Below are 26,333 nucleotides of genomic sequence, written 5' to 3'. Positions count from 1 at the left end.
CCTTACAAAGTACCTTGTTATTTGTCACTATTCTTGTATTGAGCATTGCAAACAATGTGTTGTATATTTCTTCTTTGTTTCCTGTTAATTCCATCAGGTAAAATGTTAATTTAATCAAACTATTTTAAATACGTTTCTTTGTTTAGGTGTTCTGATGGACAATCCATTAAAATTATTACAATCAAATGTCGCGACTTACGAAGGTGGTGCTTTTTTTCAAAGAGTTGAAGATGTTACAGCCATTTCTAGCTGCACAACGAATTTTTTTGATGCTGAATCTAAAATAATAATTGAATTGGATATCGATAGTAATGAAGCTACTTTTCCGAAAGATTTCCAGGTATTTTTTTTTCAGTTTTTAAAAAGTTTACTTGAATAATGCTACCTGGTAACAACATTTTTTAGATCGGTAATATTGATATAAAACCAATAAATTGATTAATTGATGTGTATCTATTGGGAAAGTTCTCCAACTTTATTATCTTTAGAATATACTGTTATTATAATTTTGTTTTCATTATGATTATTTTTTCATATTACAGTAAAATCTCGATATAACGGATAAAATATTTTTAACTCATACTATTAGTATTATCTATTTAATACATCAGTATAAAGGTGTTAACCCATACTTGTACCTGTTACTTTGGAACAAGTATTTGTATGTTCTTCCTTGGGACAGTTACTAAATTTAGAAAATGATAGGTACTAGATACTAGTTTTATAAGCGATTTTTAACGATTCCTACCCAACGTTACTTATTTTTCAGTATGGATATCTTCTACCGTAGAAAATAATTTCATTTAACATTTTTTATTCATAACGTCTTTCTTCAACAGTTTTAATGCTTACAATTAGTTCATACTTCATTTATTAAGAAAATTCGTCCAATTTTACCATTTTGTTGATTTATCCTATATCATTAGAAACTGATAGATAGATATAATATAATTCTGGATTATGATTTCTTGATACATTAGGAATGTCTTTTATTAATAACGTCTTTCTTCATCAGTTTTAGTACTTAGGTTATAGTTGCTTTTATTTAGAAAATTCATCCAATTTTGATATTTTGTTGATTTATGCTATATCATTACAAACTGGTGGTAGATAAATATGAAATAATTCTGGATTATGATTTCATGATGCATTAGCAACATTTTTTGTTTATAACGTCTATCTCCATCAATTTTAGGACTCAGGTGATTTTATTAAGAAAATTCATCCAATTTTGATATTTTGTGATTTAAGTTGTATCATTACAAACTGGTGGTAAATAAATATGAAATAATTATTGATTATGATTTCATGATGCATTAGCAACATTTTTTGTTTATGACGTCTTTCTCCATCAGTTTTAGTACTTACGTTACAGTTGATTTCATTAAAAAAATTCGTCCAATTTGGACATTTTGTTGATTTATGCTATATCATTACAAACTGGTGGTAGATAAATATGAAATAATTCTGGATTATGATTTCATGATGCATTAGCAACATTTTTTGTTTATGACGTCTTTCTCCATCAGTTTTAGTACTTACGTTACAGTTGATTTCATTAAAACAATTCGTCCAATTTGGACATTTTGTTGATTTATGCTATATCATTACAAACTGGTAATAGAGAGGTATGAAATAATTATTGATTATGATTTCATGATGCATTAGCAACATTTTTTGTTTATGACGTCTTTCTCCATCAGGTTTAGTACTTACAGTACAGTTGATTTCATTAAAAAAATTCGTCCAATTTGGACATTTTGTTGATTTATGCTATATCATTACAAACTGGTAATAGATAGGTATGAAATAATTCTGGATTATGATTTCATGATGCATTAGCAAAATTTTTTGTTTATGACGTCTTTCTCCATCAGGTTTAGTACTTACAGTACAGTTGATTTCATTTAAAAAATTCGTCCAATTTGGACATTTTGTTGATTTATGCTATATCATTACAAACTGGTAATAGAGAGGTATGAAATAATTATTGATTATGATTTCATGATGCATTAGCAACATTTTTTGTTTATGACGTCTTTCTCCATCAGTTTTAGTAGTTACGTTACAGTTGATTTCATTAAAAAAATTCGTCCAATTTGGACATTTTGTTGATTTATGCTATATCATTACAAACTGGTGGTAGATAAATATGAAATAATTCTGGATTATGATTTCATGATGCATTAGCAACATTTTTTGTTTATGACGTCTTTCTCCATCAGTTTTAGTACTTACGTTACAGTTGATTTCATTAAAAAAATTCGTCCAATTTGGACATTTTGTTGATTTATGCTATATCATTACAAACTGGTGGGAGATAAATATGAAATAATTCTGGATTATGATTTCATGATGCATTAGCAACATTTTTTGTTTATAACGTCTTTCTCCATCAATTTTAAGACTCAGGTTATAGTTGATTTTATTAAGAAAATTCATCCAATTTTGATATTTTGTGATTTAAGTTGTATCATTACAAACTGGTGGTAAATAAATATGAAATAATTCTGGATTATGATTTTATGATGCATTAGCAACATTTTTTGTTTATGACGTCTTTCTCCATCAGGTTTAGTACTTACGGTACAGTTGATTTCATTAAAAAAATTCGTCCAATTTGGACATTTTGTTGATTTATGCTATATCATTACAAACTGGTGGTAGATAAATATGAAATAATTCTGGATTATGATTTCATGATGCATTAGCAACATTTTTTGTTTATGACGTCTTTCTCCATCAGTTTTAGTACTTACGTTACAGTTGTTTTCATTAAAAAAATTCGTCCAATTTGGACATTTTGTTGATTTATGCTATATCATTACAAACTGGTGGGAGATAAATATGAAATAATTCTGGATTATGATTTCATGATGCATTAGCAACATTTTTTGTTTATAACGTCTTTCTCCATCAATTTTAAGACTCAGGTTATAGTTGATTTTATTAAGAAAATTCATCCAATTTTGATATTTTGTGATTTAAGTTGTATCATTACAAACTGGTGGTAAATAAATATGAAATAATTCTGGATTATGATTTTATGATGCATTAGCAACATTTTTTGTTTATGACGTCTTTCTCCATCAGGTTTAGTACTTACGGTACAGTTGATTTCATTAAAAAAATTCGTCCAATTTGGACATTTTGTTGATTTATGCTATATCATTACAAACTGGTGGTAGATAAATATGAAATAATTCTGGATTATGATTTCATGATGCATTAGCAACATTTTTTGTTTATGACGTCTTTCTCCATCAGTTTTAGTACTTACGTTACAGTTGATTTCATTAAAAAAATTCGTCCAATTTGGACATTTTGTTGATTTATGCTATATCATTACAAACTGGTGGGAGATAAATATGAAATAATTCTGGATTATGATTTCATGATGCATTAGCAACATTTTTTGTTTATAACGTCTTTCTCCATCAATTTTAAGACTCAGGTTATAGTTGATTTTATTAAGAAAATTCATCCAATTTTGATATTTTGTGATTTAAGTTGTATCATTACAAACTGGTGGTAAATAAATATGAAATAATTCTGGATTATGATTTTATGATGCATTAGCAACATTTTTTGTTTATGACGTCTTTCTCCATCAGGTTTAGTACTTACGGTACAGTTGATTTCATTAAAAAAATTCGTCCAATTTGGACATTTTGTTGATTTATGCTATATCATTACAAACTGGTGGTAAATAACTATGAAATAATTCTGGATTATGATTTCATGATGCATTAGCAACATTTTTTGTTTATGACGTCTTTCTCCATCAGGTTTAGTACTTACGTTACAGTGATTTCATTAAAAAATTCGTCCAATTTGGACATTTTGTTGATTTATGCTATATCATTGGAAACTGGTAATAGATAGGTATGAAATAATTATTGATTATGATTTCATGATGCATTAGCAACATTTTTTGTTTATTACGTCTTTCTCCATCAGTTTTAGTACTTACGTTACAGTTGATTTCAGTAAAAAAATTCGTCCAATTTAGACATTTTGTTGATTTATGTTGTATCATTACAAACTGGTGGTAAATAAATATGAAATAATTCTGGATTATGATTTCATGATGCAATAGCAAAATTTTTTGTTTATGACGTCTTTCTCCATCAGTTTTAGTACTTACGTTACAGTTGATTTCATTAAAAAAATTCGTCCAATTTGGCCATTTTGTTGATTTATACTATATCCATAAGATTTATGGTAAATAAATATGAAATAATTCTGGATTATGATTTCTTGATGCATTAGAAATGTCTTTTATTCATAACGTCTTTCTTTATCAGTTTTAGTACTTATGTTATAGTTAATCTTATTAAGAAAAATCGTCCAATTTTGACATATTGTGATTATACTATATTACTAGAAACTGGTGATAGATAAATGTGAAATAAGTATGGGCTATGATTTCTTGATGGATTAGGAATATTTTTTATTCGTGAAATTAGTGTTAATCCGTTATAGGGAGGTTTTACTTATTACATATTAATTTTTTTTTCATGTTTTTTTAGGATAAAACTAATTTAAAAAGTCGTTTGCACAGTCTTGGCTCTGGTTTTTGCGGTTTTAAAGTTGAAAATGTATCATTAAATGATCCAACCAGTTGGATATTAAATGTAACATCAAATGGAAAAAACAGCGTGGCTAACTTTGAACTTAGCATTTATAGTAATAAATAACTTTTATTTTACCAATTTTTATTATTCTAAATCTTCACAGAAATCGAAAATATGGATACCGTCAAAGAAGTAACAATCGGATCCAGTATGGAGATTAGTTGTCTTGTCTGTGTTAACTGTGGTCAAACTTCATCAAAAATATATTATTGCTTCTTATATAATCCCAAGGGAGAATTAATCCAGAAGTCAACTGAGGAATGTTGGTATTTTGCCAATGTTGCTACAAATGAAGATATTGGAGATTGGAAATGCGTTATGGGTAGAACTCCTTACATTAAACCCTTAGAGTATAAAATTACTGTAAAAACAAAAGGTAATTTAACAAATAAGTTTAAATAGAAAATAACGCATAAAATCATAGAAATCCCTCAACATGAAATGTGGCGAAACGAAACGAACGATTACATTTCAATTGGGTGTATAATAAAAAACATTTCTCCCCAAACACATTGTATAATGACTTTGCCAACGGGAGAAAAACTTTTAATTCAAACAGGAAGCGCTTCTTCTAGATACACAAGTATTTATACAAATCTTCAAGAAAATATCTGCGCAATAGAGGTATTTATTTAAATATCATTAACATAACATAACCGATCAAGATAATATTTGCAGATACAAAAACCACTTTTAGATACAGAAATAGGACCTTGGAAATGCGAAATCAGTAACGAAGGTTTATTCATTCAAGTTGGTGATATAAAAGTTATTCATGATGTCGAATCCACGACATCAACGGTAACCGATTTAGGGAAATCGTTTCAAATTAATTGTCAAGTTTCTTATTCGATTAATTATTGTTTCATAACAAGTCCAATAGGTGAAAGATATGAGATAAAAGAATCGGTAGGCATAACAGACACGAAAATTAGACCTGGATTGGGGGAATGTTGGCTTGAAGTAGACAAGGCTTTACCTGAACATAACGGAACTTGGATATGTTCGTTTATTAAAAAAGATGATGTGGTAGCTGGTCAACAAAAAATTGATGTAAATTATTCTCAAATATTCACCCAAAATTTTAACGATATGTATTTCTTTAGGTTTTTGTTAGAAATGTTATAAAATATTCAGAGAAAGTATCAAGTTTGATAGGAAATGAAGCAACCATGTATTGTAACAGCCCAAGATCTGCCGTTAAATATTGTTGGTTTATTTCACCGACAGGAAAAACATATCAACTTACAAATAAAGTAGACGCAATGGGGTAATTGACCTTGAATTATTAAAAATTACATTATCAATTTTTTTTCAATTTCGTAGAATCTCTTATATTGGAGATGGTTTGGAATTTGGAGAGTGTGGAATGAAAATATATAACGTACAAGAAGAAGACGTTGGAAATTGGTCGTGTGTTTTAAACATTGGAGAAAAGGAATACGTTAACTTAATTGTACTTGATTTAAATCCAGGAGGTTAATTTTTTTTCATTTTTTAATTCATTTCTATTGACTTAAATCAAAATTTTTATGCAGGGTATTTCTAAAATATAGGTACAAATGAGGTGCTAGCTCCTCAGATGATTTTGAATCACATTTACATTATACACTTTAAGTAATGGGTTTAGAATTATTATTATTGACATTCGAATATAAGATTTTCACATGGTGTACACTGTCATGATTGCAAAGGATTGAGATATCTTTTCTGAAAGTACGAAAAAGTGCTTGGTATCACAGTTGATAAATACTCAAATAAATACTAATACATCTGAAATCATTTCCGCAGATTCCTTGTTTCTCCCGTGAAGTTACAAGAAGATCTTTTAGTTGCAAGAAAATGTCCTTACTCACTACATCTACAGGTCTCATTGCAGTATTAGCAGAAAGTTGTGCTCATTTTATGACAAACACCGAATTAGTAATTTTATTTATCATATTTCCTTCTTCATAAGGTTTCTTCTCATGTGTAATTATTTGCAACACAGGATCTGACGCCTAAGTTGACATAGAGAAGACTTTTGAGTCTTGAACTGAATCTCCCATCTTATTATCTCATCTTGCGTTATTGTTGCTTTCGGGTTTCGACAAATAAGACACATTTTGTGCTAATCAATATTGATTGAATGGCAATTGGCCCAAGCGTAATCGGACAAGATAATACGTCTTAGGAAGGAGAACAATACTAATTTCTCGAACGAATTGTGACTGGTTCAATGACAATGAAATTGGAAGTGATACAAGCAACGTAACTTTGGCAAAACCGATGGAAAAATTCAGAAAAAGGAAAAAGAATATCGAAAGAAAGGTTGATAATGTTTATTACTATATCAGTGAGCTCCGTATTCTGCAAGATTTCCAACATCTTCCATTGTACTAGTTATAATTCATCTGTAGAAGCATTTCTTTGTGTATATTCATGCAGTTTAGTAATACATTTTCGCTTGCCTGCATGTTCCATGTGTTCTATGTCTACCTAATTGATAGTAATCCGTTCCATAAACTATACATATAGTGAAGTAATTTTGGGAATACTTTCGTGTTACTTGCTGATTGTAAAACGTTACTTGCTCTCTGTAAAACATACCAAATTCTGGCTCTAAAGCAGTGAGTTAAACTTTACCAGAATTAAATGGTAAATTTGGCAGTGAACGCATAGTGTCAATTCCAAATGAAGCTCAACCATGCATCTAAAGATGTTTCGAGGTATTTCTCTTTATATTCATTTTCCAAGTTTGTCATCAACCTCTATCATAGCCAGTTCTTCATAGCCAAAGGCACCGTTATCTTGTATTGGTTTACCACTGCGTATAAATTTCGAACTTAAGTTGCTCTCGTGTGGAAAAATCGTCACTACTCTGGTGATGGTATTTGATGGCCTCGAATACTTGAAGATTGTGTTCTTAAATGCTTTATTTAACATGACTGCTTAACAGACTGAAGTCAAAATTTTTTTTTATAAAAATTTTGAGTCTGCTATTTAGATCAGCAATTGCGGATTATGATTCTTTTGGACAATCCAGAGAAAGGTCCCTCAACTCGTACAAGCAGTCATTTTCGTGATGTTTTTGCTCTTTCCGTGTATTTCTCAACAGTTAATTTAATATCAACAGCATCTTTTTTTGATCTTACTCTTTTTTGCTAAATCTGTCCGATTCCTATTTTGTGGTAATTTTCAAGTTGCAAACTTAGGGATTTTAGATTCTTTTTCCGTAGTTAAAGTTGTGAATATATGGTCTATCCTTCTGATCACATTGACTTTGCTTGTGAGTCTTCTACCGCAGTGAGAGTACATAAAATGGTGCGTATACACTTTGTATTGCCTTAATATTAAGTACTAGGTGATATTTCTGCAATGAGATGCGATATCGCCTTACCACTCGAACAATTTTAAATTTAAAGTTAAAACTTTCATTGAATTCGTTTTTGCTAATCCCCCATCATCATCTGGAAGTACGTGTTACAATTCTTTTAACTTGCTTTCCTGGCAAGAATCAGGTTTCTACTCTATTTTCCCAAGACTGTGATGCATTTTTTCCCCGTTTTGAGATACTGAGCACCATTGCCGTGTTCCACGTGTTTTGGGAAAAACTTCAAGGTTATCTCTACATGGCGTTATACCTCATTATTATTATTTACATCGATTGCTTAATACTTGAAATTCCTCTCTAAATAAAAACATACAAAAAAAATTAAATAAACATTGTTCTGTAAATAGGTAATTATCGAGATCCAAGGTTTTAGTTTTATATACTATCTCATTATTAGCATCTAACAGCTGTAAATAAACATCCAAATTGTTGGTAATTTCTTAAAAAATTAACACCATGACCTAAAATCAAGTAAAAGGGTAAAACGTGGTTGTTTATTTAATATCAATTCATTATTAAACGTATGGTTTTAGTTCGTTGACACAGAAATATCCATTTTTCTCAGAATCATCTAAGGAATTATCTGTGTAAATTTGTACCTAACAGTTATAACTTTTTCCTTCCCACAAATTTTTCTTTCACTAAATATTTTTTTAGGTCCGATATCTTTGGCAGCTAGTTTAGGTGCAGGAATTGGTTCAAGTATAATTTTATTGGTTGCAATGGCAGCGGTTTTATACCATAAATATAGAAGAGTACCTCAACATACTCAACCTAATCAAGAAGATGCAGCTTCGGATACAAGCTCGGAAATAGTTATTTTAAGCGAACAAAGCACACTTCAACGCAATCGTGCCGATCAACTTCCGCAATACACGTTTTAAATTAAATTGTATTGCGTGAATGTTATCTTAATTACATAAAATTCCCTGTAGTAATTAACATATACGTTTTAGTTACTACGAAAATATACTGTTTCAATCAATACACATTTCCACCTCAAAGAAATAATGTTGTTTGCTTTTATTCCACCTATTCAAACAAAAAATTTATCATCACAATTGATAAAAATAATTCTTTGTTCTATCAAAGTGTGAGGAAGCAAATAAAATTCATCGCAACATGAAAACTAAATCGAATAAATTGTGTCTTTGTCGAGCTTTAATGCCGATGTTATTTTCAACAAAAATCTTCGGAATGATACCAATGACTTCGACCCACAAAAATAATCAATGCGTCTTTAAAACGTGTAAATGGTACATGGTTTGGTCGGTTATTATAGTTTTAATTTTGATTGCTCATTTGACGATGATGTACGGGGAAATTATGGATTTGTTTCGAAAGAAAATTTCGTCACACACATCGTTACATTCGACTTTAATCAATATTATCAGTGCGATTTATTGCGTTCATATAGCGATTTTAACAGTGATATCAATCTTTAAAACGCCGAAAGTTGCCAAAACCCTAAACAAAATGTCTTTGGTATTAAAGGAGGGGCTACTTTGTCAAAGTTCGCTTAAAATTGTGTTAAACCTTCAATTTGGTTTTATTGGAATTGCATTTTTAACGATGATAGTTCAATTATCAGCCGTGATTTACATACACTTTTCGGGAAATTACGAAATTAATTTTGGTTATAAACATTTTTCTTCGCAATTTTTTCAAAATATGACGTTCGTTTTTTATATAGTATTTTTATCGTATTGCGCGGTTTTTATGGGGATATTGGGTTGTTTTGAAAAATCACTTTTATTTCTTATTAATTTTCAAGAAAGTCATCCTCTTGACGGTGTGTATCTTACGAATAATAATAATCGTTTTATGGGGATACGTTATGAATTATGCAAATCAAATCATTTCAATAATAATTTATTAAGGAAATTTAAATCACATGAAATAATTGATTATCTTAGGAGTTTACACGAAGAAATATGCGGATTAATTTACGACTGTAACCAATGTGTTAATCCTCAATTATTATGTCACTTGGTTGTTGAAATAGCAGCGTTAATAATTAATTATTACGCGGTAGTTATTTATATTGTATACGATTTTAACAGCTCAATATCTAATACTATTCACTTTCTAAATTGCCTTTTTGTTGTTGTTCACACTTTTGGTGTTTTGATTTTTTTAAATAATTCACAACAATTACAGAACATGGTAAGAATTAATTTTTTTATTGTTGAAGTGTTGAGTGGTAAATTTTGTTGTAGATTAAAGGATTAATTCCTATTTTATTGGAGTATTCTACAAAGCTTGATTCACCGGAAGAACACCTACAAGTTACGTTGTTTATAGAAAAATTAAGACAACATCGACCCGTTAGTGCTTCTGGAGTTGTTGATATTAATATGAATATTGCTGGATCTGTAAGTTAAAAAATTTCATTTAAATTTTGTTTTTTTTACAATTTCCTTTTGATATTTTAAATTGTTGGATTTGCTGGATTTGCGGAATCGCTGGAATCTTTGCGAAACGGATCAATGAGAATCTATTATACAGGTGTCCCATCGGTTGTGGTATAGGCTTTTTTGACATCTAAATTTCAAGATAGAAACACCAAATTCGATATACTTGGCTTCGGCAAAGTTTATGGTTTTATTTTTTAACGGTTCTTATACCATATGATGTGGGAGTCATAGTAAACTACAGTGTGTTAATTAATTATCATATTCGACGTCATCATTGCAAGTATGCAACCAATATCACAGTATTGGTATTGCAATACGCGTGTTGCGCATTTGGTTGCATACTTGATGACGTCGGGTACGATAATTAATTACCACAGTGTAAATTCACACCAAAAAATTTGCGATTTATTCATTATTTAAGACAAAAATTAAGAAAAATGAAATGACAGTTAAATTTCTTGGTCTCTGGTTACCCAACCGGCAATAAATGAGCGGCTCCTAATAAGGGTAAAAATTTGTTATAAGTAATGCCGCTTAATAAAAGTTTTACGCGTGATTTTATGATAATGTTCAAACTTTCGTTAATTTCAGTGCAATTTACGAACTCGCCCTGAGGAAGTAGATACGAAATATTTCCAGAATCAGTTGAATTGCGGTTTTATTGCCCACAATCCTTCCTGAGAACATTAATTATCCTTCAAACTGCTAACGGGATTGAGGAAAAAATCTCCTGCTTGGTAAAAATTTAGACAACCGATGGGACACCTGTACATTCAGTAAAATACTAAAAGGAAGTGTTAAAAAGGATTTTTGTGAAGTTGAAAGCTATTAAGATAATTTTGACGTTTATTATAGATTTGTGCTAACATTCTCACTTATGTTTTGGTTGCTTTACAATTTGAAGTATCAAAGGAATAAAATTGAACTGCAATAAATAAGGCAAGTAATATTTTCACGTAACATTTATTAAGTAACCTCAACAACAAAAGTATTTACAAAGTCTTAAGAGAGATAAAAAACTATTTACAAAAGATTTTCTATGTTGTTCTTTAAAGAATAACCTAATCGTATCCTCCATGACCACCATGGCCGCCTCCGCCCCCAAATCCACCTCCCCCTCCGTATCCACCACCTCCCCCATGTCCTCCGCCGCCTCCATGGCCACCTCCAAATCCTCCACCGCCGCCGTAGCCACCACCTCCTCCTCCATGTCCACCGCCACCGCCATATCCACCACCTCCTCCATGTCCGCCACCTCCTCCATAACCGCCGCCGCCTCCAAATCCACCACCTCCTCCGTGGTGATCATCAAAACTACCTCCTCCTCCAAATCCACCGCCTCCTCCTCCTCCATAACCACCGCCTCCTCCTCCACCGTGATGATCATCAAAACCACCTCCTCCCCCGTATCCACCTCCACCACCGCCTCCGAAGCCTCCTCCTCCACCTCCATGGTGATCATCGAAACCGCCTCCATGGCCTCCCCCACCTCCTCCTCCATAACCACCCCCGCCTCCGAAGCCTCCTCCTCCTCCATAACCGCCTCCACCTCCGTGGTGATCATCAAAACCGCCTCCTCCTCCGTGTCCACCGCCTCCTCCAAAACCACCACCGCCTCCTCCTCCATAACCACCGCCGCCATGATGGTCGTCGAAACCACCACCGCCTCCTCCAAATCCCCCTCCTCCTCCATAACCACCGCCTCCTCCTCCGTGATGATCGTCGAAACCACCCCCGCTTGAACTAAATCCACCGCCTCCTCCAAATCCTCCTCCACCTCCATAACCACCTCCCCCACCACCTCCGTGGTGATCGTCGAAACCACCCCCGCTTGAACTAAATCCACCGCCTCCTCCGAATCCTCCTCCTCCACCATAACCGCCGCCGCCACCTCCGTGGTGATCATCGAAACCACCACCTCCTCCGAAGCCTCCACCATATCCGCCACCACCACCTCCTCCATGACCGCCTCCACCTCCTCCGTGGTGATCTTCTATTATAGTAATAGCTCCACCGCCGTGTCCTCCACCTCCTCCATACCCGCCGCCGCCTCCAAAACCACCCCCTCCTCCAAAACCACCCCCATGACCACCGCCTCCTCCATAACCACCCCCATGACCGCCGCCGCCACCGAACCCGCCTCCAAAACCACCTCCTCCTCCATGTCCACCATCTAAGTGAATTATTTCTTTATGATGACCACCAGCATCTCCGTGTGAATCGGGAATGTGGACTCGAATATGGACACTGTTAAAAAAAAGAAATTCGCAATTTATTTTTGTTTTAGAGAGATTTTTTGTTAAAATAAAATGCACTCATCATGTTTTAACGCGGAAGTTTATGGATAAGAAAGTTTTATACTTTTAATTGTGTGAACATTAAGACTGTGAGAAGAAGTAAAGGTTACTTCCGTTAACCCGAGAGTTACTTTCTCTGTATTTATGACCACTATTACTTTTATTGGATTCACCATTTTATTTTTTTATTACATGTAGTGTGTTTACGAAGGTTGCAAATGATTTTTTATGATGTTATTTTATTATTCTAAAAAGAAAGTGTTAGCAATTTTATTCATTTGCAACTTTCGTATATTTCACGATTAGATTTAAAAAAAATGTTTTATTATTATAATAAAATAATTAATTAACACTTACTGTTCTTTTCCAAAAGTAGCGTAACTCTGAACAATGCTACAGGCTACTACCACCAAAGTCTGCAATAAAAAAATAAAAAATTATTTTCGCCCTTCATTATCTTCATTAAATCCTTACAAAACTTAACCGAGCCATCAGTGCACCGCAAGCACTTCTTCACCCTCCTTTTATTCTTCGCCTCGCTTGGACGAATTCTGCAGATTTCCTCAACTTCAACAACATTTTATAGTTACAATTCCCATCCGGGGTGTCCATCCCATATCTCACCACGGAGGGAGAATGGGATGTAGTAGGGGATTTTCTGGCCGTGACCTAGTGGGGATCTTCACCAACGTTGGCGAGGTCATCGAACAGCAAGAAGCGTACTTGAACCTGCCGCTTTTCCTTTGAACCGCGAGAAGATGTCGTAGAACATACAATTGAAAGTCCTTTCACTTCGCTGCGAACCGAACGCGGATGGCTCGTTTCGCCCTTTGACACTGATGATGAGAATCACTTTCTCGAGATCGCCAACACGCGGGATATTACTCTTTAGTGTTATTGTATTTTCAACTTCCTAATCATTAATTACATCAGTACTAAAACGTCATGATGCATATAATTTAGTTGAGGAAGTTATTTACTAAATTTATGCTGTGTTTTGTTTGTCGTAACATGTGTTAATGATTGTTAAGGAGTTAATTAAGAAGTTTTTTTTTTACATAAAAAGAGAAAGATGTAAAATTTGTTTTGGTGATTTTATTATTTATGTTTTTTTCACTTGTTAATGTTATGTTTTAAACATTGCGTTTCACCTTCTTTATTACCGGGTGGTGCAAGAGTTACAATAAAGTAATAAATGAAAACGTTAGTTTTATAACTCCGGAAGTGAAATAAAACACCGAATATATTAAGCTTCAATTTACATTTTAAAGAAGTAACTAAATTGAAAATATTTTCTCTTTTAATTGTCGTAAACGGTTGATTCAAACGAGTGTCACATCGACTTTTATCATTGCTCGAGGAGACTTTGATCAGGGAATACGAAGTGTTGTCGACTTTCTAAGAGTTGAAATTTTCTCCTTATCGCTGGTAAACTTGACATGTGCTAGGTGCATATAAATACAAACTTTTAACAATTTAAATTTATCGTTATCGGTTCATATCGAAGCAGTTGGTTTCGATGCTTTTTTATGAGGTTACGAATAACTTTCCAAAGTACTTTTTTTTTTATTAATAGTTCTAAAATATTAATTTGTTTTTAACATATTGTAAACGTCGAACCTCTTGAAATGATGTGAAATCATTAAGAATAAGGTTAATCAATTCACCTTTCACAATTTATTTCACTCATCTTAATTACTGTAAAAAAGTAGCTCAATAATAATAACATCGCACAAGTTCTCAAATTTTCTCCTTCAACATAATAATCGCGATATTTTTCACACACCAGAAGGAGAGAGATCGTTTGAACCTCTACCATTAACCACCAAAGAAGAAAGTATCCAGATGCGGTAGTTGATGCGATTTGGATTTCTTCAGTTGCCGCATTTCTTCAGTATTTCTTTGGAGACGCCGTCTCATCCTTTAATACACGACAAAGAAGACGAATTATGTCAGTCGCACGTAATTTCACTTTTCGCCGTATTTAGAAAGTGATCATCCGTAATCCGTTATTCTTGCGAGGATGCCGCTCCGGTCTTCAAGACCAACACTACACGATTTCCCGTTCGAGAACAGCACTTTAAAACCACTTTCGCTCTCTTAAGGTCTTTCCGATGTTAAAACATTTAAAGGTTCATTTAGTTTTATACATTAATGGAACATGATAAGAAATGGGAAATCGGTGTAAATAGAAAAGTATCGTTTAGGTGTCTTGTAATTACAGTTAAAGCGTCAAAGCTTTAAATTTATCTTCAAAAGACTTAGTTTTCGATGACAGTTCAATTAAAAAAATTCGACAATGTGATAATAACAGTAAAATTGTTATAGGAAAACGAATGTATATCCGATGTAAGTAGATAGATGTTGTTTTTGGTATTAAAAATGGATATGATATATCATATTGTGTGTAAATGAGACTTCAAGAAAATCCTTCTGATCTAATTCAAATTTACCAATAATAACATATGGTTTAGCTTGTTATTACTTCGATCTTTATATCAATTGACTAAAATTATAAAAATCATAAAAAAGAGCATTTCATGCTCTTTTAAAAGATATTTTCAGTACGACCGCTTGGTTTAAAACAAATAAGCTAGAGGGCGTTATCTGCAGCGGTTACATACTTTTATGATTTTTGAAAAAAAGTTAAATGGAACGCTACTATCTACTTCACAGACCATTAATCACCATAAAATTTGCTAAATATTAGTGAAAACCGCATCTCGATATGTCCATCCATTCTCGAATTATAAAAGAAAATATTAAAAATTCGTATATCTTAATCGGATCAAGTTACCTTAGGAAACAAATAAGAGAGAACCAAAATTTTATTATCTAGAACCTTCCTTCACACTTTATCCAAGCTTAGAACTGCTTAAAAACTAACGGATCAATGAAACATCAACAATGATAATAAAACAAAATAAACCAAAACACTTAGAATAACTTAAATTTTTGGCAAAAATAACTCACTAATGTGCGAAATGCCTTCCACAAACCTCGATGCATTTATTTAATCTAGTTTCGACGAAAAAAAAGCGCTGCTTAAGTCTCGGCCCTGGACACGTTTCTACTGGTATTTAGTGTTTTGTCATATTTTACCTGGTTATTGGTTTTTCTTGAAAAGTCAGGTCGTTTAGTCTACCCAATAGATAAAGGGGTGAAAGCAATGTGGATTTTGCTCGAACCAAGAATGCATATTATGCAAGTTTACATCAGCTTGTGGACAGATGCTTCATGCATCCATAGCATTTTGTGATAAAAGGTTTGGACTTGCCCAAATTATATTTAAAAGTCAATGGTAATAGTTCAGTCTGCTATCATAATCGGTATCTGTTAAGGCCTGATGTAAAACAACGTAGTGGAGATATTATTCTCTTGAGAAATCTTGTGGACAATTGTTTTCGGAGTTCCCAGATTATGTGAGATCACATTGCGCACCAATGTGATTTACGAATTCATAGAGATGTCTGAATGGGCTACACGTGGCCAGTTTTCCGTAATCGCTAAGTCAATCTTAAAAACACTTCTAGAGAAAAATGTCTTTCTTTGTCGTAATTGCCATGCAGTTGCATCGTATTCAAAACATTGAAAATAAATCATCATACGCTTCTGCGTTAGTAAATGACATGTTTACAGTTACCATGGTTATGTGATTTGTTTTTGTCGATGAGGTAACTGGATCCGATTGATGGCACTCGAGTTTTTAACATTTTCTTCTATAATTCGAGAACGGGTGGCGATATCGAGATGCGGTTTTCACTAAAATTTAGCAAATTTTAAGGTGATCAAGGGTCTGTGAAGTAAATAGTATCGTTCCATTTAACTTTTCTTCAAAAATCACAAAAATATGTAATCGCTGCAGATAACGCCCTCTAGCTCATTTGTTTTAAAGCAAACGGTCTTACTGAAAATATCTTTAAAAAGAGCATAAAATGCTCTTTTAAACAACACCGAAAATATTCAAATCGGTTGAATGGTCTAGGAGATATTAAAATGTAAACATATGAAAACGCTTTGGCCTCCCCCTCCCTTATTATGACAAATATGAGAAATATCGCAAAACAAAAGCGATGCGGTATTATCCAAGCTATTAAATGATGTTGTCAAAGTTATAGCTCATCGTCTAAGTTTCTGAGATAGCGGGAACTTTATGTTTTTCAATGGCAGTTACGCCCCCTAGCGGTAGAATTACTAACTTTACAATAATTTCCAGCTATTTCTCTTGGTCACTTTGCTTATAAGGATTTTTTTCCCAAACCTCTAGGCCTTAACGTTCTAGAGATACAGCCGCTCCGTACGCTTAACGGGACACCCTGTACATATGTTGATGATATGCTATTGGGTTGGGTATAAATTAAGTGTGGAACGCTTCATCAGAATTCCCACATCATCAAAGACCACGTGGCATCAGAGCTAATATTGCCATGATTGTCCTTCACCCAGAATGTTGAATAACTTAGCAGTGCAATCGCAATCCAAGAATTGTATGATGTCCAATCGTAATATAAGTGCTGAAAATCTCATTGATCTAGTTTCAGGAGGCGTATCAATGTCCATAATGCAGGTAAATAAATCATGAATTAGCTCAAACAAAGATCGTCCACAATAAACTTCCACCAATACAAGATCCAATCAGTTAACTAATTTGTAAAAATTAGCAACATTTTTCGTTGAAAATATTAGTATTAAGGGCAATAAGAGCCCACTCATGTATGTAATGGTAATCTCTACTACTCGAGCAAGTGTCAAAACGCTCGAAAATATCAAGAAAAGACAAAGTGTGGTTGAAACAGCCCTAGAACTGCTACTGTAATAAAATTGTCTTATACTGGAGGTATATTCTAGCAGCCTGTAAAATAACACCTCCTCTTGTCTGAATCTTTGCAGTCAAAAATTGTTCCAATACCTATACAGAGTGTTTGATTTTAGTTGTCACAACAGATTTCTCGACTGCTGCTGAAGATATGACAAAATGTTATAGAAAGTTGCTAATCACTTAATATTCTATTATCTGACATATTAAAAAAAGCAAGTGATCATCAAATGTGTTAGATACAGCGAATACATTTATAATTTTAAATGAAACGTGCCCAATTTTATTACGTATTATAAAAAGTAGTAGATATTTGCAGATTGACCTCTGCATGGCCTTCACCTTGAGAGGTTTCAGAAGGTAACCTTGATTTATTTTCAAGGTCTGTAACTTTATTTCAATCCTCACTCCTTCTCTATAAAATATTATTATGGTTAAGTTCGGTTTGTCAGTTTGTATTCTGAGCTCATCATTTCAGTATGACATTTCGGCATTTCAGTTCTAAGTAACCTGGGTCATTGTTGATTTTTGTGAAAATTACAAAGATAAATCACAAGCTGTGGTTGACTTGCAAGAATACGATATCCCTCATTTTGAGGTGTTGTTGTTACACATAAATTCCAGCTTTGTGCTACAAGAAAACATACTTGTTAGTGCGCCCAAAAAAGGATTGCCAATAGCACAACGACATATACACAAAATCTAGTTACAACGACATCACATTATTTGTAATATACTCAAAATCTGGAGCGTTACTATTAACTAGTGATGTAACGGATAATCGCATCCGCAACTACGGATAATCCGCATTGTTTTGAGGATCCGCATATTAAATTAAAAAATTAATAATTTACTAATTACTATTAATTACAATAGAAATATTATTTTCATGAAAATGTTAGTACGTAACTTTTTTCAATAACTCCGCATCTCTTAAAGCTGCATTCAAAAAATCCGCATCCGCAAAATTAGAATTAAAAAATCCGATTCCGCACCCGCTAAACTCACATCCGTAACATCACTACTATTAACATCATGGAAAACTACGCATTCATTTAATTTCCATATTTTTGTACTCTTCTCGATATTTACGCATCTCTTTCACTTTCACAAATATCGAGATAAATACGAAAATATGAAAGTTTGCTGAATTCATAGTTTTACAAGTTGTTAATGGTATCACTCGAGATTTACCCTCCTTGAAATTTATGGAAGATATCTCGGCCGACGCCTTCGAAATCGGCTGAAATTATTTCTTATATCACGAACAATACTTGGGGTCTCCTCCACAAAAAAAAAACATACACAATAAAATAAGTATCACACAATTTCGTGAAGATGTAATAATTACTGACAGCGTCTGTTATTGTAGTTCCACCAGAAGCCGGATAAAGAGCTTTTTGTCTCAAAGAGACATATTACAAGTTAAAAATGTTTGGATAAATTATGAAAGGTTCACTACATTTAAAAAAAAATTATCTCAAATTGGCAATATTAATACATTTTTAATAAAATTCCTTTTTTTTATACATCCGCAGTACATTTTGGCAGTGTTAAGTGTCCTGACTGTTTTATTTTTAAGGAGATTCTAAATTCTAAACGATTTATTTACAAAAAAGAAATAAGAAAATATCTATTAATAATTAAAAGGAATTTGTAAAAATATATCATCAAACAAAATACTATTACAATAATTATACAAATACATAATATCACCTTAAAAATTAAGCTAATTAACTACATTAAAAATTAAAGCAAACAACCCCATTATTTTTGTAACATTAATATTATACAAATACCACAACTAAATAATATTTTAATCTAAAAAAAATCATCACATTCCGAAGCTTAAAAATTTATAATATTAATTGAGCACGTAATTATATTCATAACGGTTCATTAAATTGATTAGATAATTTACAATTGAATTCGCTAATGCCGCAATCGGAAAATTTCGTTTTTTGCGTTAACGGTTCGGAAAATAACGAAGCGTAATCGAAATCTGAACATATCGAGTTATTCGGCGACGAGGTAGTAAACGGTACTTGCGAAGCAAACCCTGAGCTTTGACTCGACGATCTACTCAAACCGTAATTGAATAAATTAGGATTCCAATGCGAACCGTTCAAATTATCAAATTTCAGTCTTGGTGGCGATATCAACGGCCGATTAACAAGATGATTTACTTTTATCGGTTTAAAAATATTAGCGGCAGGTCGAATATTCTCCGATCCAATACACAAATTGTTCATACTTCGATTCAAATAATTATCAATTCCACATATTTGTTGCGAACTTTTCGATTTTTGTATAGCAACTGGTTTCGGTTTGAACACAATCGGTGGCGTTAAAACATTTCGAAAAACAGGTGCGTTGTTGGTGGCAGTTTTGGGCGGAAGGCACGCATTTAACGTCGTAAATTTTGAAACGCTCGATTCAAACGAACAATCCGAATCGATGGAATCTTCTTTTTGGTGTGACGATTTTGATTGTAACGATGTAGCGTTTAGTGCTATTTCATTTGCTTGAGCTTGTAACAGTAATGATTGTAACGCCGACTGATTATTCCATATTGTATTAAGTTTTGGTTCGATTTTACAGTCTATTGATGATTTTTCAGTAAGTAACGTGTAAATTGTTAATAAAATTGCTAGTACCTAAATAAAGAAATAAAAATGTCAGTATAATTTTATAAAATAATTGTTAATTATTAAGATATGAATAGAATGTGTGTGTAGATACATTTTAATTTCTGTACAGGTGCCCCAAATTCGATGTCATCATAACCTATCTGAATCTAAAAGAACAAATATAAATTAATTTGCTATTTTTTTTACTAATATTAGCAATATAATCTTCTTGAGAAACAAATTCTAAGTGTTCAAAATATACAATAACTTGAATATTCAACAAGATGCCTCGAAATTGGTACGACGACGACAACGTCGAGGAAAACAGGACTTGAATATTGGAACCCCGAATGTGTTAAGCTGGTACAGACCGGCAGCAGCAATAAAACTAATAGAATAACTTGAAAGGATTGACATGGATAGCATGATAGCCGACAATAAACATAAATTTGGAACGAGTATTGTCATATGGAAAGACATTCTAGATTCTGCCATAGATTTTAAACCAGTGAATGAACGATTTTGTTACTTAAGGCTTATAGAAAAACTCTACAACATCTTGATGCTAAGCGAAAAAAAGGATGATGAAATTGAAGTCTGAAATTGTCTCCTATGACGAACTAGAAACTTGTTGTGGCTTTACTTAAACAAGATGCAACACTTTTTATTATGAAGAGATAGGAGACTTTAATGCAAAGATGGGAAGAGAAGAGATTTTGAAACCCAACAGCGGTAACGACTTAAACTGGTGAATTTTGCAATATCAAATAACCTCATTAAATCAACGATGTTTGAGTATACAGAAAGACTTGGGTCTCTAATGACGGAATAACGAGAATCCAGATTAATCATGTTTTGATTAATGTAAGACCCTGGTGCCTGGATGTAAACAGTGACCACGTGCTGGTTAGAGCCAAATAGAGCGAGAGAATCTCAAAGCAAAAAGGTCAGAACAGCTGCCGAGGTGAAATATTGAAGCTTTCAAACATAAAAAAGGGAATAACTGAATATCAAACAATTTTGGAGACTACATTGAGATCAGTAGCAAATCTAAACAGTGCTGAAAGGATTGACGACGAATTCGAGAGAGTTTTAAAGTTAAGGGGCAACGGTACGAATGCTACAAAATCTAATCGAAGAAAATACACAGAGGAATACAGAGTCCAGCAAAAATATAAGAAAAACAATAAGAGTCAAAAAGGGCCACACTAGGACCATACTCTCGCAGAACTACAGCCAATTAGAATGAACAACAGAACTAGATTGCAATAAAGAATGATGAGGGCAACCGTATCACAGGTGAAGCTGACGTGATAGAGACCTGGCGAAAATTTGAAATGAAGTCAAGCGTTAATATAAATGTAAGATATTTATCATGTGGAAGAAGTGTTATGAGCTATACGTAAAAATAACAAAACTCCAGCGAACAACATTATATCAGCAAAAAGTCTAAAAAATAGAGGTGAAACTTTGGTGCTTGCTTTCTATCAGCTATTTGTTAGATATAGAAAGAAAAGCGAATCTGCCCTATCTGACCTATCCATTGGAAAGAAGATGTTATAGTACCTATACATAAAAAGGGCGATAAAATGTGCTGCACACACCATGTGGATAAATCTCTTATTAGCACAAGATATATAATCTTTTACCTAATGTTATTGGAACAATTGACACCTTATGTGGAACATTAAATGGGAGATGCACTATTAGGCAGATAACGGAGATATGCTGGGAATACAAGAAAACATTATACCAGCTATTTATGGATTTTAAACAGGAATACGATAGCAACATTAAAATGAAGGTGTGGGATGTCATGACAAAACTAGGCATATCGAAAAAATTAATTAATCTCATAAAAACCTGCATAGAGGGATGTGAAAATGTTACCAGTTGATGGAAATAAGAATCTACAACCAGATTAAAGAAACTATACCATAAATGTCAACCCAGAAACGAACCAAATTTGAATTTTCTGCAAGTACGGGATGGATTAATGGATTTTAAGACACGCACTGCATTGTATAAAGATTAAGGGTGAAATTGGATCTGCTGATGATCTGGCAGCTAAAGAATTTCCTTGCAAAAATAGCTAAAATAATTGAAAAAGGCATGGAATGCGGAGGAAACAGGTCTTTTCTGGAAACGTATGCCAAGTAGAACATACGTACCTAAATCCTATAAAACGGCCAATTTGTTTAAAGCAGCCAAAGACCGCGTTTTTTTTTTATTTTGCTCTAATACGTCAGGAGATCGGATGTTAAAACCTTTACTTGTAAATCGAGCCACCAAAAACCAGGGTCAATGAAAGGTGTAAATTTAGATACCTTATCAGTTCACTGGACAGCTAATAAAAAAAGCTTGGGTGACCACTGAATCTTTTAATGAATGGTTTCTCAAATATTTTGTTCCAGATGTTCATCACTGTATAAACGATAACGGCCTTGAATTTAAGGTTCTGTTGATTTTTGAACCCAAATGTTGAATTTTATTTCCTTCCGCCAAATACACCTTGATGCACAACCACTGGACTAAGGAATTATTGCAACCTTTAGGACCTGTTATGTAAAGCAAACATTTCAATACATTTTAGATCAATGAATTAATGATAAAAATGTAACAGTTATAGATGCATTGAAGAAATTTTCTATAAATGACAACATCAAACATGTTCGATTAACACTATCTGAATTGAAACTGTTAACTTTGAACGCATGTTAGAGTCCTTTGGTCAGAATGTGTAAAAAATAAAGATAATAATAAGATAAAATAAAGAACGCACATGTTCTGACACGGTTGAATATTCTACCATAATAGTATTCAATGATATAATGTGATACCGATGACTTTCTAGTGAATAAAGCAAATTAAGAAAGATGAATATTTAAACCTATTTTAATCACATTGTTTTAGCCGATTCTTCAGATATTTCTTCAGAAACTTTCTAGTTTTAGTTCAATAAAAATATACAACATACCACTGCCACTAGACCGTGAAATAGCAACATTCGAATTTAGCCGCACGTCTCTCAAGACGGCTATACCAGAATGATTCTAGTTCATGTGTTAGTTCTAGTGTACAACTACAACTAACACTAGACCGAAACCTAGTAACATTCGGGTTTAGCCACACGTCTCTTAAAAAGGGTAAACCCGAATGATGCTAGGTCATGTGTTAGTTCTAGTGGTAGTGTACAACTACAACTAACACTAGACTGAGATCTAGAGACATTCGGGTTTAGCCGCACGTCTCTCAAGACGGCTAAACCCGAATGATTCTAGTTCTAGGTCTTGTGTTAGTTCTAGTGATAGTGTAAAACTAGAAATAACAGTAGACCGAGAACTAGAAACATTCGGGCTTTGCCGCACGTCTCTCAAGACGGCTAAACCCGAATGATTTTAGTTCTAGGTCACGTGTTAGTTCTAGTGATAGTGTACACACAACTACAACTAACACTAGACCGAGAATTAGAAATATTCGGGTTTGGCCGCACGTCTCTCAAGATGGCTAAAACCGAATGATTCTAGTTCTAGGTCATATGTTAATTCTAATGATAGTGTACAACTACAACTAACACTAGATCGAGAACTAGAAACATTCGGGTTTAGCCGCACGTCTCTCAAGACGGCTAAACCCGAACGATTCTAGTTCATTTGTTAGTTCCAGTGATAGTGCTGGTGTAAAACTACGTCTTCAGACGAACGGCTAAACCCGATACTTTCTAATTCTAGGTCTAGTGTTAGTTCTACTTTTAGTTCAATAAAAATATGCAACATAGTGATATTTTATGCTAACTAGCGTTACCTATCAACCGTCTTAAGAGAGCTAAACGGAATGTTTCTAGTTCTAGGTTTAGTGTTAGTTCTAGTGCTAGTATTAGTTTAGTTTTATTTGTTATTCAGCGCAAGATTCAAATTATGACATGTTGCATTTTATGTGGGTCAAAGTAAGTAGATACGCCCTGGTTTTTATTATGTTTAAACAAATAAGTAATTAAATTCGTAACTAGTTTACTTAAAATCCCCACTAGTTTTAAAATTCCCGCCAAAAAATAGCTTTGAAAAATTACACTGTGTAAACGTGACTTTTCATTTTACTCCTTCGAATTAAAAAATAGAGTATAGTAAGCGAGATATTCGCGTTTCAGCAGAATTTCTTTTTGGCGCGAAAACAAAAACGATAACACCCACTATCGTTTTTATAGCGACTTGTAAGCTTTTCCAATCCCTTGTAGATTTTGAGATAGCCTATGATGACATTAAATTTGGAACACCTGTACATTACTAAATATCTTACCTGAGCAGTTAACAAAAACAAAGCATTATCATAATTATTCCAAGAAAGCACAACTAAAAACGACCAAAACAATAAAGGTCCATATTTAAGTTTCTTTCTTTTAGTAAACAACGATGTAATCACTTGGACAATAAATCCACAAAGGCATAGAGTAAAATGGTTAATATTAGACTGTTTTAAAAAGAAATTTCCCAATTCTTCAGAGTTAATTCCACTAAAATTAGATGTCTCTGTAGTATTTTTTAAATATTCATGTATAAAATCGATAAAATCATGTAGTTTGCAGTCGGATTCAGTCTTTAAATATTGTAAATAAGATGGAATTGCGTAAAAACCGTCGATGATTTGAACAAAATAAACTTTAAATGAAGTGTAGAATGGGAGGAATAAATCTACGGCGGATTTTTCAAATATACCTGTGGAATATAGGGCGTTGAAGAGGATTAAGGATGCCAAGGAAATAACCACGACGATTACAAACGATGGACATATTGATTCACATAATCCAGCAATTTTTTGTTGGATAGATTTTGACGATTTTTCCAAATTTCGCAAGGTTTGCAACCCTTGTTGCTTTAATTGGTGAATTTTCATACCCAATATCCACTTTTGTTGGGTTATTAAAGTTTGTTTTACTTTAAAATCACATTCTGGGCATAATTTGTAGGCTTTTTCAAGTTGTTTACTATAAAAAAAACATAAATTTGTTAATAACATCTTAATTATAATACACTTAACTTAATTTACCCAAAATGGTCTACTTCAGCATCATAATTTTCTTCGTTTAGAGGAATAAAACTTGCTAATTGGTAAACTTTTAACCGTTGATTATTGTTACACAAACGACATAAACCATTCAATGATGATTTTCGATTTATTTTAAACATTTGGGGAGTGCAAACGTTTAATAATTCATCGTGTTGTTCTGGGATATCTTTATTATACCCACCTGACTTAAAATAAACTCGTTATACTTTATAAAAATTAAGGTCTAGAACAAACTTACTTCGTCAAAACCGTTGTATTGAGAGCAATTCGGACAATTAAATGCATTTCTATTTTCGTATGGAACTTTAGTAGATTCATTACAAAACCAACAGTTCACTTTAACGCTAAATTGTTGCCTGGAATAATTTTTAAAGGATTATTTTTAGATAATTTTAAGATAAGAGGATTTCTTACCTGCATTTTATGATTAGGTTAACTAATATTATAAATATAACCAAGCTAGCGGCGACTATTGGCAAAATTATAGCCAATTTTTGCAATAAATCACCCGAAATAGTGAACATTACGGTTTGACACTATAAACTACAAATATTTACACTTTTTTTACACGATTTAAATCATGTGGAGTGGTTAACATAACCTAATTGTTGATTTAGTACCGGTAAAAAGTCAACACATATTTAGTTCCTTTATTTACCGGTAGAGGACAAAATGTATTAATTGTTTAAATTAAATGAATTTTAAAAACTAATAATATTTTATTTGCAATATTTTACTAACTAATCACTTCAAATTATTATAATTTGTAAATTGTTTAAATAAAAACGATTATTTAAATTTTAATTAGAATAGTGCTAATAATGACTAAGAGATGTCACTAGTATTTTTAAATTTCAAAATTTTTAAACATTAAAATAATAAAAATCGGATTTAACTTTCTAAGCTTAACTTATAATCATTAATAAAAACCTTTTAACACAATAATTACACCGGTAATTAAAAAAGATAAAATTATAGCGGTGAAAGTAAAACTTGCAAAGAAAAGCAAGAAAACCAATTGAGATTGCCTCAATACAAATTGCTGGTTTCACGTTTCAATCATAAAACCGAAACAAAACAAGTAAAAAAATTTAAGATT

The 26,333-nt window shown here is 32.8% G+C and overlaps 3 protein-coding genes across 4 annotated transcripts; 1 reads left to right on the top strand and 2 right to left on the bottom strand.

The window, feature by feature from the left end:
* Nucleotides 1-8,982, top strand: LOC111414894 (uncharacterized). The gene is made up of 9 exons (XM_023046362.2): nucleotides 1-97; nucleotides 147-340; nucleotides 4,533-4,689; nucleotides 4,741-5,013; nucleotides 5,062-5,261; nucleotides 5,316-5,690; nucleotides 5,744-5,907; nucleotides 5,964-6,115; nucleotides 8,668-8,982. Exons 1-9 carry the CDS (start codon nucleotides 55-57, stop codon nucleotides 8,892-8,894), a joined length of 1,785 nt encoding a protein of 594 aa, XP_022902130.2. The 5' UTR covers nucleotides 1-54; the 3' UTR covers nucleotides 8,895-8,982.
* Nucleotides 8,983-11,488: 2,506 nt separating this feature from the next.
* Nucleotides 11,489-13,343, bottom strand: LOC111414847 (uncharacterized). The gene is made up of 3 exons (XM_071195549.1): nucleotides 13,199-13,343; nucleotides 13,082-13,140; nucleotides 11,489-12,674 (listed from the first exon to the last, which is right to left on the bottom strand). Exons 1-3 carry the CDS (start codon nucleotides 13,214-13,216, stop codon nucleotides 11,489-11,491), a joined length of 1,263 nt encoding a protein of 420 aa, XP_071051650.1. The 5' UTR covers nucleotides 13,217-13,343.
* A 5,996-nt stretch (nucleotides 13,344-19,339) lies between these two features.
* On the bottom strand, nucleotides 19,340-25,866 carry LOC111414874 (uncharacterized). 2 transcript variants are annotated; one of them, XM_023046333.2, is made up of 5 exons: nucleotides 25,649-25,866; nucleotides 25,473-25,590; nucleotides 25,214-25,419; nucleotides 24,467-25,151; nucleotides 19,340-20,197 (listed from the first exon to the last, which is right to left on the bottom strand). In XM_023046333.2, exons 1-5 carry the CDS (start codon nucleotides 25,756-25,758, stop codon nucleotides 19,427-19,429), a joined length of 1,890 nt encoding a protein of 629 aa, XP_022902101.2. In that variant the 5' UTR covers nucleotides 25,759-25,866; the 3' UTR covers nucleotides 19,340-19,426. The 2 variants fall into 2 exon arrangements, with proteins under 2 accessions (XP_022902101.2, XP_022902102.2); XM_023046334.2 differs by lacking the exon at nucleotides 25,649-25,866 and having other exon boundaries at nucleotides 25,214-25,415; nucleotides 25,473-25,558.
* Nucleotides 25,867-26,333: the final 467 nt, after the last annotated feature.

Source organism: Onthophagus taurus, chromosome 1 (assembly GCF_036711975.1).
Source record: "Onthophagus taurus isolate NC chromosome 1, IU_Otau_3.0, whole genome shotgun sequence".
Lineage (NCBI taxonomy): Eukaryota > Metazoa > Arthropoda > Insecta > Coleoptera > Scarabaeidae > Onthophagus > Onthophagus taurus.
Note: the sequence above shows the minus strand (reverse complement) of the source record. Positions and strands in the feature narration are given on the sequence as shown.

Coding starts and splice junctions, on each gene's coding strand:
- LOC111414894 (XM_023046362.2), top strand. CDS start 55: ATGTGTTGTATATTTCTTCTTTGTTTCCTGTTAATTCCATCAG. Junction 98..146: donor TTTCCTGTTAATTCCATCAG/GTAAAATGTTAA, acceptor TTCTTTGTTTAG/GTGTTCTGATGGACAATCCA. Junction 5,014..5,061: donor AATTACTGTAAAAACAAAAG/GTAATTTAACAA, acceptor ATAAAATCATAG/AAATCCCTCAACATGAAATG.
- LOC111414847 (XM_071195549.1), bottom strand. Junction 12,675..13,081: donor GCTACTTTTGGAAAAGAACA/GTAAGTGTTAAT, acceptor TTTTTTTAACAG/TGTCCATATTCGAGTCCACA.
- LOC111414874 (XM_023046333.2), bottom strand. CDS start 25,758: ATGTTCACTATTTCGGGTGATTTATTGCAAAAATTGGCTATAATTTTG. Junction 25,152..25,213: donor GCTGAAGTAGACCATTTTGG/GTAAATTAAGTT, acceptor TTTTTTTTATAG/TAAACAACTTGAAAAAGCCT. Junction 20,198..24,466: donor TGTTTTTGTTAACTGCTCAG/GTAAGATATTTA, acceptor TTCTTTATTTAG/GTACTAGCAATTTTATTAAC.